The sequence below is a fragment of the Manis javanica genome, chromosome 11 (genome assembly GCF_040802235.1).
Source record: "Manis javanica isolate MJ-LG chromosome 11, MJ_LKY, whole genome shotgun sequence".
NCBI classification, from domain to species: domain Eukaryota; kingdom Metazoa; phylum Chordata; class Mammalia; order Pholidota; family Manidae; genus Manis; species Manis javanica.
In genome coordinates, this window is record NC_133166.1 from 110,856,647 (window position 1) to 110,871,123 (window position 14,477).

The 14,477-nt window shown below is 55.5% G+C and overlaps 1 protein-coding gene across 5 annotated transcripts in view; it reads right to left on the reverse strand.

Annotated features, from left to right (window-relative positions):
* Positions 1 to 14,477, reverse strand: part of SHANK2 (SH3 and multiple ankyrin repeat domains 2) — a 471,338-nt gene that overhangs the window by 352,597 nt on the left and 104,264 nt on the right. For all 5 annotated transcript variants that reach the window (XM_073217285.1, XM_073217283.1, XM_073217284.1 and 2 more), the window contains 2 exons: positions 9,480 to 9,631; positions 8,317 to 8,484 (listed from right to left, as the gene is read on the reverse strand). In XM_073217285.1, coding sequence (XP_073073386.1) covers positions 8,317 to 8,484; positions 9,480 to 9,631 — 320 coding nt within the window. The remainder of the gene's footprint in view (positions 1 to 8,316; positions 8,485 to 9,479; positions 9,632 to 14,477) is intronic.

Genomic DNA, 14,477 nt, shown 5'->3' on the forward strand with positions numbered 1-14,477 from the left:
GGGACGCCCAGGTGACAGCTGAGGGCCCAACACTGCAACATTTGTCAGAAATACTGGGAAAACAAAGTTCTCTCCTACCACAGAAAAAACTACAGGACCCCACAGCTGCTGGGGCCCACCCATGCAGATGAAAGAGTCACGGGGGGCAAAAAGAAGGCAGGCTGGAGAGAGAGAACAGGAGAGGGCCAGAGGCGGGGGCAAAAACCTCACAGAGCCAAGCAGCATCACTGCAGCCCTTCTGAGCTACGTCTTGGCCTGGACTTTTCAGGACGTCAAGTCTATACATAATTTTCATTTTCCCCTTAAACCAGTCAGAGTTGGAACTTCGGTTCCTTAAATTGCAGGAGCCCTGGCTGATCAGCTCTCCTAAAGGACGTCCAGGAGGCAGGACTCTGTTATGGTTTAATGTAATCGCTCTACAGGCAATAAAGAGAGCCTGAGTAGCAGAAAAGCATTTGACAATCGGTCCAGACTCATTATGCCCCTGCCCCGGTAAACCTGAGAGTTCGAGGCTTTCAGTTCCCTCAGTAGGATGGCATCACTCTCTCCTCACCAAAGATCAAAATACAATCAACCCTGAGAGATGAAACAGGGCCCTTAGCTCTGGGCAGAGCGTTTGAGAAAGAATCACCGTAAGGGCTTTGTTCCCATTCTATCCTTCCTTCTGTGTGCCTATTGTGTTAACACAAACAAGACTAGAAAATCTGTATAAATGCTAAAACAAAAAATAAAATCTCCCACCATCCTACAATCTTAAATTCTACCATTCACTTTTTTTTAAAGGATCATCTCTCTGCTGGTCTTTTCTCTTAAACGGCTGGTTGTTGCGTAATGGAGGCCACAGCTTGCTAAGGGACGGGCAGCCTGGTGGGCGGAGGGGGAACCAGTGGGGGCCGATGGGTCCGCAGACAGGCTGCACTCAGGGGGCTGAGCAACAAGTAAGTAAATGAAGGACAATGGGATTCAGCTTCTCACTGCCAAAGAAGGCAGTCACTGCGTGGTGCAGCGGAAGGGCTGGCACTGGACGGGATTGGAAGGTCTCAGTGTGAACACACGGTTTCCAGTATACAGAGAAGTGAAGATGAAAATGTGTGTGTGTACGCACATACCTGTGCACGCACACCCCTAACTCTCCCTCCTAGGAGGGCCTGGGACCAGCAACAGCTCATCAGCAGTGAGCACACCTGATACCCCGATTTTGGGGTCTAAATCCCACTCTATACTCAAAAAGAGCCAGGGCTCCTTGGAGAAATGGCTGATTCCAGGGCCAAGACAGGAAAAGAACAAGATGATCCTGGATACCTGTCGAGCTAGAAGGAAAGGACGTGAGCAAAGACAAAGGGGACATCTCCAAAGGACAAAGGAGCCCTCCTGAAGGGGCTGCCGTTGGCCAGAGGGACACCAGGGACGGAGGACTACCTGCTGGGTACACGGAGCTCCATGAGGCCGCAGTGCCACAAATACACCGGTGAACAAATAAGAGGAGAATGCTCTCCCTGATGACACGGAGCCACCCAGCAAGGGTAGGAGTGAGGATGGGAGTGCCAAGTCCCTCCCTGTTCAGCAAGAGCAGTAGTGACGGCCGCTCAGGCGCCAAGGACCAAAGGACGCTGCAATGAGCAGGTAGACGCGGCCTAAGGAAAGGGATTTGCCACAGTCTCAAAGATCCCACAAAATATTTACTAACTACAGAAGGAGAAACTACAGTGGAGAAACCTGTGCCCTCCACCTGATCAGCTGCTCAGTTAGAATCACCAGCAACATGCCGTCGGACGGGATGCCATGCCAGGAAGACAGCATCGTTTCTGTGATAGTCATGCCAAAATGCACATCACGGATCTCATCATGGGGAAACACGAACAAGGCCGACTTGAGAGACAACCTCCAGAAATGACAACCCTGTCCTTTCCTAAAGAGACCACGCGGACCGAGGGAAGGCTGGGGACCTCTCCCAGGTGGAAGGCTTTGACGTGGGATCCCAGATTGGATCCTTTACTATGACGGACATTATCAGGACAATTGGCAAAATGCAAAGTGGCCTCTGAGGAACAAGCGTGTGGGAGTTCTTTGTGGATTCTTGCCACCCTCTGTAAGCGTGAAATTGAAACAGTCATTGACAATTAAAAAAAGAAATTAGTACTTGCTTGACACAAAGACCTCAAAGCTCACCAAGGTAAGAATGATTCTCTCCCTCATAGGCCATACTAACCCTTTTTCCTTTTTATGAAAAGCGTGTTGTGATTTCTGGCAGCTTAAAAGGGTTGACAGGGGTCACAGAATAACTGAAATTTAAGAAAAAACAGCACCCCACAAACTCAAGTATCTTAAGCATTTTCCTGAGTTGCTTTTTGGAAAATGCACATGCGTGAGGCTCCACTGTCCATCCACTGCCTGTGATTCTCCTGGCCATGTGTATTTGAAGAAGTCACCCCACAAAATATGGGGTTCACCCCAGTTAGGGCCCAGCTTTTATCACCCCATAATTTGGTGTAAATTATAGAGAAAAGGGCATTCCTCTCTTCAAACACTTTACTGCCACCTGCTGGACACCTGCTGTGACAAATCTACAAGCCTAAATTCACAGCACATGGGACAGCACCCCCTGGAGTTGTGCAGTGCAGCCGAGCAGTGCGGAGTCCACTGCACTGCAGATGGACAGCAAGGGCATCCACTTGGTTTTGTGCCCCAGACACACTGATTTAAATCCACTCCATGCTTCGGCGTTTCTCCTACAGCGTGTGGTTATAATGTGAGCTGGGGATGGCACAGCCGAACAGCTAGAAAGCAATATTCACGTCATTTCAGCTCTGACTGGGCTGGGAAGTGAGTTGCCCGTTGGTCCAGAGACTCTCTCTTGGCCAAACACATGCACACACGCCTTACTCGACCCAAGCCCCTGGCTGCCCCAGGGCCCTGCAACTCCATGTTCTCAAAGGCCAGTTGTGGTCCTGCTGCTGGCCCAACGAGGCACAGGGGAGACGTGTGGATGAGCGTGCGGACAGCAGTGCAAACCAGAAAGTGGCTCGTTCTGTTTTGATCGGTGTTACAGGCTCAGCTGCATCCTCCCAAAGTCATATGTAGGAGGCGAGACGGGCCTGGAACCCCCGAATGTGACTGTTTTTGGCGATGGAGGTGATTAAGGTAAAAGGAGGGCACTGGAGAGAGAGGGTCCTAACCCCACAGGGCTGGCATCCTTAAAGGAAGAAGAGGTCAGGGCACCGACACGCACAGACGGACGGCCTCGGGAGGGCCCAGGGAGGGGAGCCGGCCCTGCCCACGGCTGGGTCTCCCTCTTCCAGCCCCCAGGACTGGGAGATGAGAAATCCTGGTGTGTAAGCCCCCGGTGTGCGGGACTCTGTTACGGCAGCCCTAACAGACCATCGTGATCAGTCTGGGTCAACCGCTTTGTGAGTTTCAGCCCGAAGTGATGATAAACACAGGATGTCACGCTAAGCATTCCAAAAGGAAAGACAGCCGTATTCTGACATCTAACGCTATGGTACCTGCCACCTGCCCTGCGGAGCCCATCGCTTCTACAGCGTGAACTCTGAAAACGAGAGGTTTCTCCGAGACTTCACTGCCACTATCACAGCAGGACATGGGCCCGACGAGGAGCAGAAAGTGGCGTCTATGCCGCCTCGGTCCTGGTGTCTCCGCCGCCCCCTCCCCTCCGGGAGCCTTTTCTCCCCACAGCCTCAAGTCAGGCTCATCGGAGACGGTGACTTGGTGGTCCTCGACCGCTCTGGAGGCCCTCGGAAAGGACACCTAGTTTAGTTCTCCAAAGGGAGCCTCACCCATCTGGCAGGGGGTGGGAGGGGCACCATATGGATCTGACCTCTCAGGTCAGTAGGGAGTCGACCCCCAAGGCAGGGTGGGCACCTTCCTGCGGCTGCCGCCGCTGGGGCCCTGGGGGCTGGGCAGCTTGCTGTGGGGCTGGGAGCCAGAGCGGCGGCAAAGGCCAGGGACGGGAGCTCCCAGGCTCCAGGCCATCCACCCAGTGGCCAGGGGACCTGGCTCTCAGGGCCTGGGGCTCTCATCCGTAAAGGAACGGATGGCTGGGAACATGCCTCACACCCTCCACGAGGCTTGGCTGAGGTTCTGAGGTCCCCATGCCAATGGCTGAGACTGTAGTGCTGAGCCCACACGGGTGCCATGGAAGTGCCATCACCAGGCTCATCCTGAGGCTGCCACCCTGGGAGGCCAGCAAAGCCACCTTCCCTGGCCTGACAGGATGCCTGCCCAGCACTGCAGAAGACTCTGGCGCCCAGCTCCACACAAAGCCCACCCGCCTGCTTGGCTAGCACTGGCCACCCCCTGTGGGGGCTCTCAGAGCCCCAGGGGCTCCCTCAGTGTGGGACAGTCCGAGTGCACTAGGAGAACCCCAGTGTGATGAAGAAGGCCGGAGCCGGCACCATCCAGGCTTGCTCATTCAGGCAGCCGGTGCTCAGAAGCACGTATGCCATGTAGGGCAGAGACCAGGGCCACACCAGCTGACGGTGAGCGCCCTCGGGGGCACCCCCTCACTGAGGGGCTGGCGGAACCCGCCAAGGACTAGGAGCCGAGGGCCCAGGCCAAGGACTCTGGTGGGGAAGAACGAAGGGAGGGGTGTAGCCAAAAACAGCTTTATCTCCTGATTTAAAATTGGTTACAGTTACAAACAGTAACCAATAAAGAAATTAGAGAGTGACAAAATGTCTTTCATGGAATCCAGGCGCAGATCAAATGCATGAGGGCCTGTGAGCCACCTGGTTAACCACTGGCACCTATTACTTCTTAGTGACAATACCAGGCATGGCCACTGGATAACAGCAATGACAGCGATGGGGGAAGTGGCCATTGACTCCATGAGTGATGTGGCGTGGCCTGTGACTCCCATGACACTGACAGGGCATGGCCTGTGACTCCCATGACAGTAATGGTAGTGGCCAGGTGACTCCCATGACAGTGATGGGGTGTGACCAGGTGACTCCCATGACAGTGATGGGGTGTGGCCAGTGACTCTGATGACAGTGATGGGGTGTGGCCAAGTGACTCCCATGACAGTGATGGGGCGTGGCCTGGTGACTCCCATGACAGTGATGGGGTGTGGCCAGTGACTCTGATGACAGTGATGGGGTGTGGCCAGTGACTCACATGACAGTGACAGGGTGTGGCCAGTGACTCTGATGATAGTGATGGGGTGTGGCCAGGTGACTCCCATGACAGTGATGGGGTGTGACCAGGTGACTCCCATGACAGTGATGGGGTGTGGCCAGTGACTCCCATGACAGTGATGGGGCGTGGCCTGGTGACTCCCATGACAGTGATGGGGCATGGCCTGGTGACTCCCATGAGTGATGGGGCGTGGCCAGGTGACTCCCATGACAGTGATGGGGCATGGCCTGGTGACTCCCATGACAGTGATGGGGCATGGCCTGGTGACTCCCATGACAGTGATGGGGCATGGCCTGGTGACTCCCATGAGTGATGGGGCGTGGCCAGGTGACTCCCATGACAGTGATGGGGCGTGGCCAGGTGACTCCCATGACAGTGATGGGGCATGGCCTGGTGACTCCCATGACAGTGATGGGGCGTGGCCAGGTGACTCCCATGACAATGATGGGTGTGGCCTGGTGACTCCCATGACAGTGATGGGGCGTGGCCTGTGACTCTAATGAGTGATGGGGCGTGGCCTGGTGACTCCCATGACAATGATGGGCATGGCCTGGTGACTCCCATGACAGTGATGGGCGTGGCCTGGTGACTCCCATGACAGTGATGGGGCGTGGCCAGCATTTATTGAGCCCTTCCTAGATGCCAGGTGCTGGAGTAAATGCTTCACATGAGTACCTGCAGTTACTGTCTCATGCGCTGTATGCACCCTTTACTCGGCCAGTGCTGGGGACGAGGAGAGCTCAGGGCTAAGTCACTGGCGCCAGGCAACGTGGACCTGGCTGCTAACACCAAGACCAGAACACGCTCCGACCGCTTCATGAGCAGGGGCTCTCACTCGCCCCAGACACAGTCAGGCACCCAGGGAAGCAGGCAGGGAGACCCACATGGGGCCACACCCGGGCACAGCTGCCCACGAGGGCACATGGAAATGGGGACCCGGTTCCTTTACCAAGCAGCTGTCCTCCTGCTGGTCTTTGACTTCCCCAGGAATATCCTGGAGTCCCGAGAAGGCCAAACCCATCACGCCTGAGACTGGAGCCAGGGAGCAGGGAAGGTGCACAGGCGGGCAGGATGTACCCTGCAATTAAAACTTCACCAAATCCCCTCTAACCTGGCCCACAATGCTCTTGGGTTGTAGGAATGCATTTGGGTGTTTTTTCACTTTCTTCTCTATGATTCTTTGTATTTTCAACTATCTCTGTGCAGAGCTGGGTAAGGAATCTGAGTTAAGTTTAAAGGCAGCCTGCAGACATTTCAAAACAGTGCTATTCCCAAGTTGGCCTGCAGGGGGCGGGCATCCCGGATCGCTCGCAAGGCCTGAGGGGCTGGATCCCTTTGCAATGAAACACCTGGCCCTGCGACACCAGGAAAGCAGACCCAACCCTCCTGCGATCTGCCAGCCAGCCCGGCTGGGGCGCTCAGGATGCCTAGAAAAATGGGGAGCCAGGCGGCTGCAAAGGAGCTTCCGCATTCCAAGTGCAACATAAGGGCAGATTGTAAATGCAGAGCCAGGAAGCCCCACAGCGGGGGCGCTGCTCCTGGGCAGGCAGAGCCAGAATGGCCCGGCTGGCTGCACACGAAACCTGCCCGCCCTGTACTTCCTCCTGCCACCAAGCGCTTGTGTGTGAAAGCCTAGAGGCAGGGCCAAAAAGCAGGCTTCCACGTGAGGAGGCCACTAGCCACCCGGCAGCCCTGGGTGACTTCCTCACCCTCCCTGCGCCTGCAAACCAACTGGAGAAATGCAGGTTTATGCTTGAGGGTCTGTACGATGGTGCAGATAAAGGGGATGAGGACAGGGTTTGCACTCTTGACGGGGAGGCTGTAAGTCAGGAGGACAGCACTGTCTCCCATTCTTTGCCAAGCACCCTGCACGGCCACCACCTCAAAGGTCACAGCAGATACAGGCAGCAAGGCCAGGAGACAGGGACTTGCCTCTGTCACTGGACAAGGAGAGCCCAGAGCAGGGGAGTGGCTTCCCCAGACTTGTGTGAAAAGGCAAGAGACCAAAGGGTGGCTGACGACCCCGGTGGGTGAGCAGAACGCAGGACACAGGACCCCGGGAGTTCAGGGCTCCACAGTCCAATGCTCCGCATGTGCCAGGACGTGGTGGCAGCAGCTGGGAGGACTGAGACCAGAGGGCAGCCATCACCACTCACCCCGAGGGGCCCCTGGTGTGGGCCGGGGCTGCCCTCAGCAGCTTCGCAGAGCCCCTGCTCACCCCACAGGAGAGAGCTGGGTGCCTCTACAGGCCGCAGGTACTGATGAACCAGAGCTGACCAAGCACGAGAAAGGCCAAGGCGTGGGCCTGTCTGTGCCCCATGGCCCACCTGCCACACCTCAGCACCACTGGGCCCAGACCCACCCAGATGGGGCAGGCATGCAAGGCAGTGCTGGATGAGGGAAATGGACACGTAACCTGAGAAGCAAGGCAAGTCTTTGCTGATGAAGAGAGTGGCTCAGAGCATCCTCCTGTTCCTGCCCCCCAAACCACCCCTGTGCTCACAGGTCTCCAGGGCCCACTTCCATCTTCCTCCACCCAGAGACCCTGACCTCGACGCCCACCCACTGGGCTCCCTGGCTGGCTGGCTCTGGCAAGGCTCAGCCAATAGGAGGGCAGGAGAAGGCAGAGGCCGGGGTGGTTCTTCCTGCGTATCCTCAGGACACAGCTCCTGCTGGACTCCCTCCTCCCCAGAGGCCAGCCCCGGGGCTCCCAGGGTCCAGGAACACAGTTCCCTCTCCTCACCCTTGGTTCGTTAAAGACTTTCACCTGAGCCACCAGGGGGATTGTTTCTCACCAAGACTGCAGCTAATACCCCTTGAGCCCCCTGCTGCCTGACGGGATCTGAGAGGAGGCTGTGCCTGGAAATCAGGTATCGCAATGGGTCACCCATGCTCACAAAGCAGCTGGTGACTACTGGGGTACCCAGGATGGTGGGCACCTGGAAGGCTCATGGCTCCTGCAAAGGGGGACATTCACCCAACAACTCCAGGGGACTGTTACGGTGCAGAAATGCAGCAGGCTTGCCTAATCTTCCAATCACTCCAGGGAAGTCAGAAATGTGTACTTCGAGGGAGGCTGGGTCTGCCCTGCCCTGTCTAGGGCATGAAAGGATAGAGGGTGGCCTATCGCAGAGAACAGGGCGGAGAAAAAGATGCACGTACCTGGTGGATCTCGTGCCAGCCATTCTCATCTTTGCAGCACACAGAGGCATGCTCGTGGAGGAGGAGCTCACAGCAGTAGGGGTCGCCCCCCACGATTGCAGTGTGGTATAAGGGTGTGAGGCCGTAACTGTCTTTATAATCCGGAGATGCTCCAAGCTCCAACAGGGTCTAGGAAAAACACCAAACACTGTGGTGACTGGTCACGACCCCTTTTGCAGGGTCTATCCATCAAGAAAGCAGCATGGGTGGGGGTCATTCGCCTCCCAGCCAAGGCTGACCAGGCCCTTGGTTCCCGGGGTTTCTCTGGGCCCTCCCAGAATCAGGAGGCCCCACCTTACAACAATCAAGTTTCTGGCCCTGAAAGAGCACATGGTGCCCGGGTACGCAGGGTGTGCCTGTGCGTGGGGAGGTGGGGGAGACACTGCAGATGGGGGCCCGCGGCATGTGGCAGCTGCCCGTGGCCTGCTAACCCCTCCATGCCAGTGGAGGACAGTAAGGTGAAGGCAGTATTTGCCAAAAAAGAAAAAGTGTATCATGTAACCTAAAAATGCAGCATAGAATGGTCTCAGGTGCACCCTGAGGGTGGTGAAACTGGTCAGGGTGGGTCAGGAACATGGGATTTGTGAGGAAGCCAGCCGACAAGGAGCCGCTGACAGGAAGCTGTGGAAACCACGACTTCAGAGAGATGCACCATCCTGGGGTTGGCCCCCAGAGTGGGCCACCGCCTCCTCCTCCCTGCCAGGTTCCAGCAGAGTGGGCGTGGGGCAGCGGCCCTGCCGCCCGGACGCTCTGCACACACAGTGCCAGGGAGCAAGGTGCTCAGGACCGCGTGGGAGGGAGCTGAGGAGCGGAACCCACCCCCTGCATCGGCTCCCAAACACCCCGGGGGCGGCAGCAACGTCGGCTCCATGCTCCCAGACTGGGCTTGAAGGTTCCAGCACGGACCTTCCTGGACAAAAGCGCAGGCCCTCTGACAGTGGCAGACGCTGTTCCATGCAAACGCTAAATTCCACGAAGAAGAGGGTGGGCGGGCAGGCCACACCTCCAAGTCGGAACCCAATGTGGGGCACCTCTGGGGGCTGCTGGATGGGGAAAGCTGGGGGTGGGCTCGGGGGCCAATCGGGAAGGGGACCCCCCTGCGTGCGGCGGGCTCCAGAGCGCACCTGCAGGGCCACCTGGTTCCTGGCTCGGGCGGCTCTGTGCAGGGCTGTCATCCCGTCTCTGGCGCGGAAGTCCAGGTGGGCCCCGCCATTCCTGAGAGCTTTGATCACCTCCACAGGGTCGTCCAGCTGAGCGGCCAAGGTCAGGGGAGCTTCTAAGGGACCCAAACACACGCCCTTTAGAAAGAGCGCTTGGGCACAGCGGCCCAGCCCACGGCTCACTCGGTCAAGTCCAAACGTCCGACCGTGTGTTTGAACAGACCCTCAGAGCAAGCACGGCCCACTCCCACCTGTGAACCCTGCAGTCCACAAAGCATGGCTCGGGGTCATGTGCAAGGCACAATATGAGGACAGAGGCAGGGTTTCGCATTATCCCTTTATGCGCTACAGGTCTAAGAAACCGCGTGCTGCCTTCACCCTCAGTACACAGAAGCCTGCAGGGCCTCCCAGATGCCCCCTTATGGGAGGAGAGACTGGTGAGTGCTGAGTTGAAAGATTTGGAAGGCAGATGCCCACCTTTCTTCAGCTCAGGTTCACGGCATTTATGCATGTCGTGGTAGATGCCAGGAACCGGGATACGGGGCTGCCGATGGGACGGGGGTTATGAAGGGTGCCCCTGTCCTGTGCACATGGCCCTGACCAGTTGGCTGGCTGCCGCTGAGGAGACACCTTTCCTTCCAGGAATCTCCCTCGTGCACCCACCTTCACCCTGTTGAGCAAGGTGCATTATTCTGATGTGGTTAATTTGGGAGGCTTTTACATTACAGAAAACTGCAGTAAGTGATACGGCTACATGCAGGTTCCCGTGACCCAGAAACCCAGTGAGTTGGTAGTGGGCCGCTCCGGCTTCACATCCTGACAATAAAAGAACTGGGGCAGCTTACCCGGTGCTGAATTCCCTTCTGACCACCCATCTCAGTCACATTCTCTCCCCAGAAAAGGCCACTTCATCATGAATTTAGATCAACTGCTCCCACCCTATCTATTTTTAGTTCCTATGCTTATTTATCCGTAAGTTCTCGGGGCTGGTCAAACTCGCTGCAGGACCCACTCTGCACTGTGAGTCTCCGAGGCACAGGGCACAGCTCACCCGACTCCTTGTAACCAGTATGCGGTTTGCAGATGCCAGTGCACGTGCGTGATGTGCGGTTTGTACGTTCTCTCCTGATGGGAAGGCTACACCTCCCATCCTCCCCAGTCACAAACAGCTCACGGATGCACCCCAACATCTCTGCTGTGCACCTTCTCTAGGGACCTTCTCATGCAGGGAGTTTTTTTTTAATAGGAGATTTATGGGATAATAATGGGCTGTGGTGACAACAGGGATGTTTTCTGCACAAAAAACAGCAACGAAGCAAGGAAGGCAGGACACACACAGAGGGTTTGGGCCTCACAACTGGCTTGGGGCACAGCTGGAGCTCCACATGTCACGGACTTGGGAGAGACCCCTGCCCAGCTGGGAGGAGGGGACGGGATGTCGGGCCGTCCGTGCCTCGTCCCCAGCAGTGCCCGGCCACAGGTACCCAGAGGCACTGGCAAGACCTTGGGTCCCTGGAGTGAAAGGACCAGGGGGTGGGTGAAGGTGCTCCTTCAGGGGAGTGAAAGGTCAAGGCCTCGGGGGCCATCAGCAGCAAGCTTCCAAGCAAACCTCTTACAGCGAAGGAAGCGGGCCTCCTCACGCTCAATGTCAGTGCCCCTTGAGGAGCAGCGCCCGTCGGGGCCGGGCCAACCTTCCAATTAGGACGCTTTTTCCCTATCTGGCCGTCCGCACACCGCCAATGCAGAAGCTAGGTGGTCCAAAGGAGATTTTAAGTTTTGTGAAAATAAGTGAAGGGAAACCTCACTGACAGCGTGCCAGGAGGCCTGCAGGGGGGGGGGGGGGCACCACACCTACGCTCCAGGCCAACTGCAGACGCCCCCCTAGGAAGGGACACCCTGAAACTCTTATTTTGGCTACTTTACTCCCAGCGGGAAAAAGTTTCCACCTACCCCAGCAACAGTCCAGCCAATGAAAGAGTGTCACGACTCAGCCAATGAGAAGCCATGACACCCCCAGTTTCCTCCAATGGGCTTCCTGCTTATTAGAGTCCCCAACCCCCTCCGTCTGTAAAACAGCGTCCTGTGCTTTGCTCTCCGGACTTGCCGGTGGCTGGGCTGTAGCTTATGTCCCAAGCTGCAATTCTCTGATGTTTCCAAATAAACCCCTTTTTGCTGACAAAATAACTGACAGTTTTATTTTTAAGGTTAACAGTTCATTCCACACTAGTTTCATAGCTGACTATCTCAACGACACCTTATAATGCAAATACGCATTATAATAAGAACCACTCTCAGGAAGAGATGGCGGGCAAATGGAAAAACCAGGAGGCTGGGATCACCACCTCCAGCTCCAAACTATAGCCCCCTTGGGCTGAGCCACGCCCTGGTGGGTGGTGCTGGGAGCATATGTGCCACTGGGTAAACAGATGGTGGCGAGAACCAGACAGCCTGCTAATGCTGGTGTGTCTTACGTACAAATGGGAACTACCAGCCCTTATATATCCAGGGCCATTTCATACACACGGCAGGTTCCTGAAGGTCCCCAAACCCTCCCGATCCACAGTGCAGGTATGACCCACTGCACCAGCTCACCGCAAATGGATCCCCAGAAGACTCTGAGAAGGGAGAACATCACAGCGGAATCAGGGCTCAGCCTGTGCTCACATGTGCATGATCTTACTTCCTAAAACAATCCACTTTATGCAAATGTGCGTCTCTAAAACAGGATACATCCCTTTAAGTCAGACTGACAATTTGCCATCAAAATGTGAAACTGTGGACAATGACCCAAGAATCCTTCCTGACTGGGAGTTTCAGAAATAAAGACATTTGTGACTGTGGTTGCCAAACCTCTATAGGAGACGTGGCCTCCAGCCCGAATATTCTAGAAGTCCACAAAATGGTCTCCTTGCAGTAGGAGACCCGAGATGTTTCCAACAAGCAAACTTAAGAGAGGTGGGGTTACACTCCTTGCCCTTCTGCCCTTATCTCCGTGTCACAGAAATGTGACATGTCACCAAACATCACAGCCTCCATAGCAAGGAGCCTACCTGCCATCCCACGGTGTGATGTCCACATTTCTGTGACAAATCTGGTGACCTCAATCACACCTCAGAGCTACCCAGGACCAGCAAGAGGCAATGTGGGACTCAGGGAGTCCTTCCTCATTACCAAGGTCAGTGGTTCTCAGACGCTGGCATTAAGAATCACCCAAAGAGATGATGACTGTGAAGGATATTGGCTCCATTCCCAGAAATGATTCAACAGGACTGGAGTGGCTGAGAATCTGTACCTGTAACAGGCTTCCCAGTGGCCCTGGTGGACCAAGGGGCACGCTTCCCTAGAGAATGTGGCTTCACAAACTTGACTGCAAAGTGACATCACCAGGCCCCACCCCCAGTTCCTAACTTCCCCAGTGTGGAGTATGACCCAAGTATTAGGTTTGGGAAAGATCCCCTACAGTTTTTAATCTGCAGCAGGACTTGAGAACCATTGCTCTAAACACGTGCTAACTGCAACGAGCTCCACGGAGTGGCAGCACGGGCATGACGTGAGAACTGGTTAGAAATGCCAGCAATGGTCCCACCCCAGATTTACAGCATCAGAATCGACATTAACAAGATTCCCAGGACTTCCACAGCTTGGCCCGGGTTCGTCTGTGTGTAAAATGATGATTTCCTGTCCATGAAACAGACAGCCTGGGCTATCTGTTCACAATCACAGGATCCGATCCTACGAAATCTAACTCCAGAAGTTAAAATAAGGACTCACTATCCACTAGAATATTTGGTTAATCCCCATCCCGGCCACGAATGAGAATAAGACGCACAGTCACGGCCCTCGAAGAGGACAGTTGCCCGTGCAGAGTTCCCAGGCGAGCACCCGAGGCTCGTCCAAAAGACCCGTGGGCCTTCAATGCCATCGAGCAAGTACAGAGGGCGATGGCGGGTCTTCCCCAAACTGTGCTGCTGAGCATTCTGGAACCTGCTTCTCACACTAGCCCACAAGTGGGGGGTTGGCATCCCTGGTGTTTCCCACCGTTTGCTCCAAATGGAGCCATCACCCCTCTCCTCACGTGCTCCCCACCTCTGACTTCCGTGAACTCAGGTGGGCTGAAGAGGAAGCCGCCCCAAACGGGCACTGGCCGTGCTGATCGGTGATCAGAAACTGATACGAGGAAATTGGCACAGGTGACTTTTCTGTAGGGAAATCTGCCACTGGGGAACCAACAGGACGAACGCAACGTGAAAGATTTTGGTGAAAAAGAACTGGGGCCTCAGATTCCAGGTAAAAATCTGTTACCAAAGGCGGTTTGGCTGGTTTCACAGAGCATCATGGCATCTGGCCTCGCTGGAAGCACACAGGCAGAATTTCAAGAGTGCCAGGGGGAGCTTTGTTCCCGATAGAACCACGCCATTCACAGGGGCCCGGGAAGGCAGTGGGCACCCCGCGATCGCTTCTAGGTCAAGCAGTTGGTCTGGTTCTCGCTCCCACACAGGCATCCTGGAGGGTGCTGCTTCCACTGACAAGGACCGTGTGGGGGATGGACTATGGGCCTGTTTCAACCAAATTCGGGGGGAAGGCACAGGGAAGGGGTTGTGTTTTTAGTCTTTCCAGTAGCAAAATCAAGGAAGACAGCGTCCAAGAATTGGTCTGTGGCCCATGATTCTCTCACACCTAAAGCCTTGGACAATAAAACACACACCTCCACACAGGTACTAAAGTGGTTTAAAGCAGACAAATGGGACCTCCTTGACCAGGAGTTTGGAAAGTATAGGACATTTCGAGCAAGCAAAAACTCAAGCATCAAAATGAGATCCCACCGTGCACTATGAGAATGGATAAAATCGAAAACACCGACAACACAAACTTCTGACAAAGACATGGAGCAACACAGAGGCTCTGCCACTGTCAGTGGGGATGCAAAGTGGTGCAGTCGGGCAGTTTCTTACAAAAAGGAAA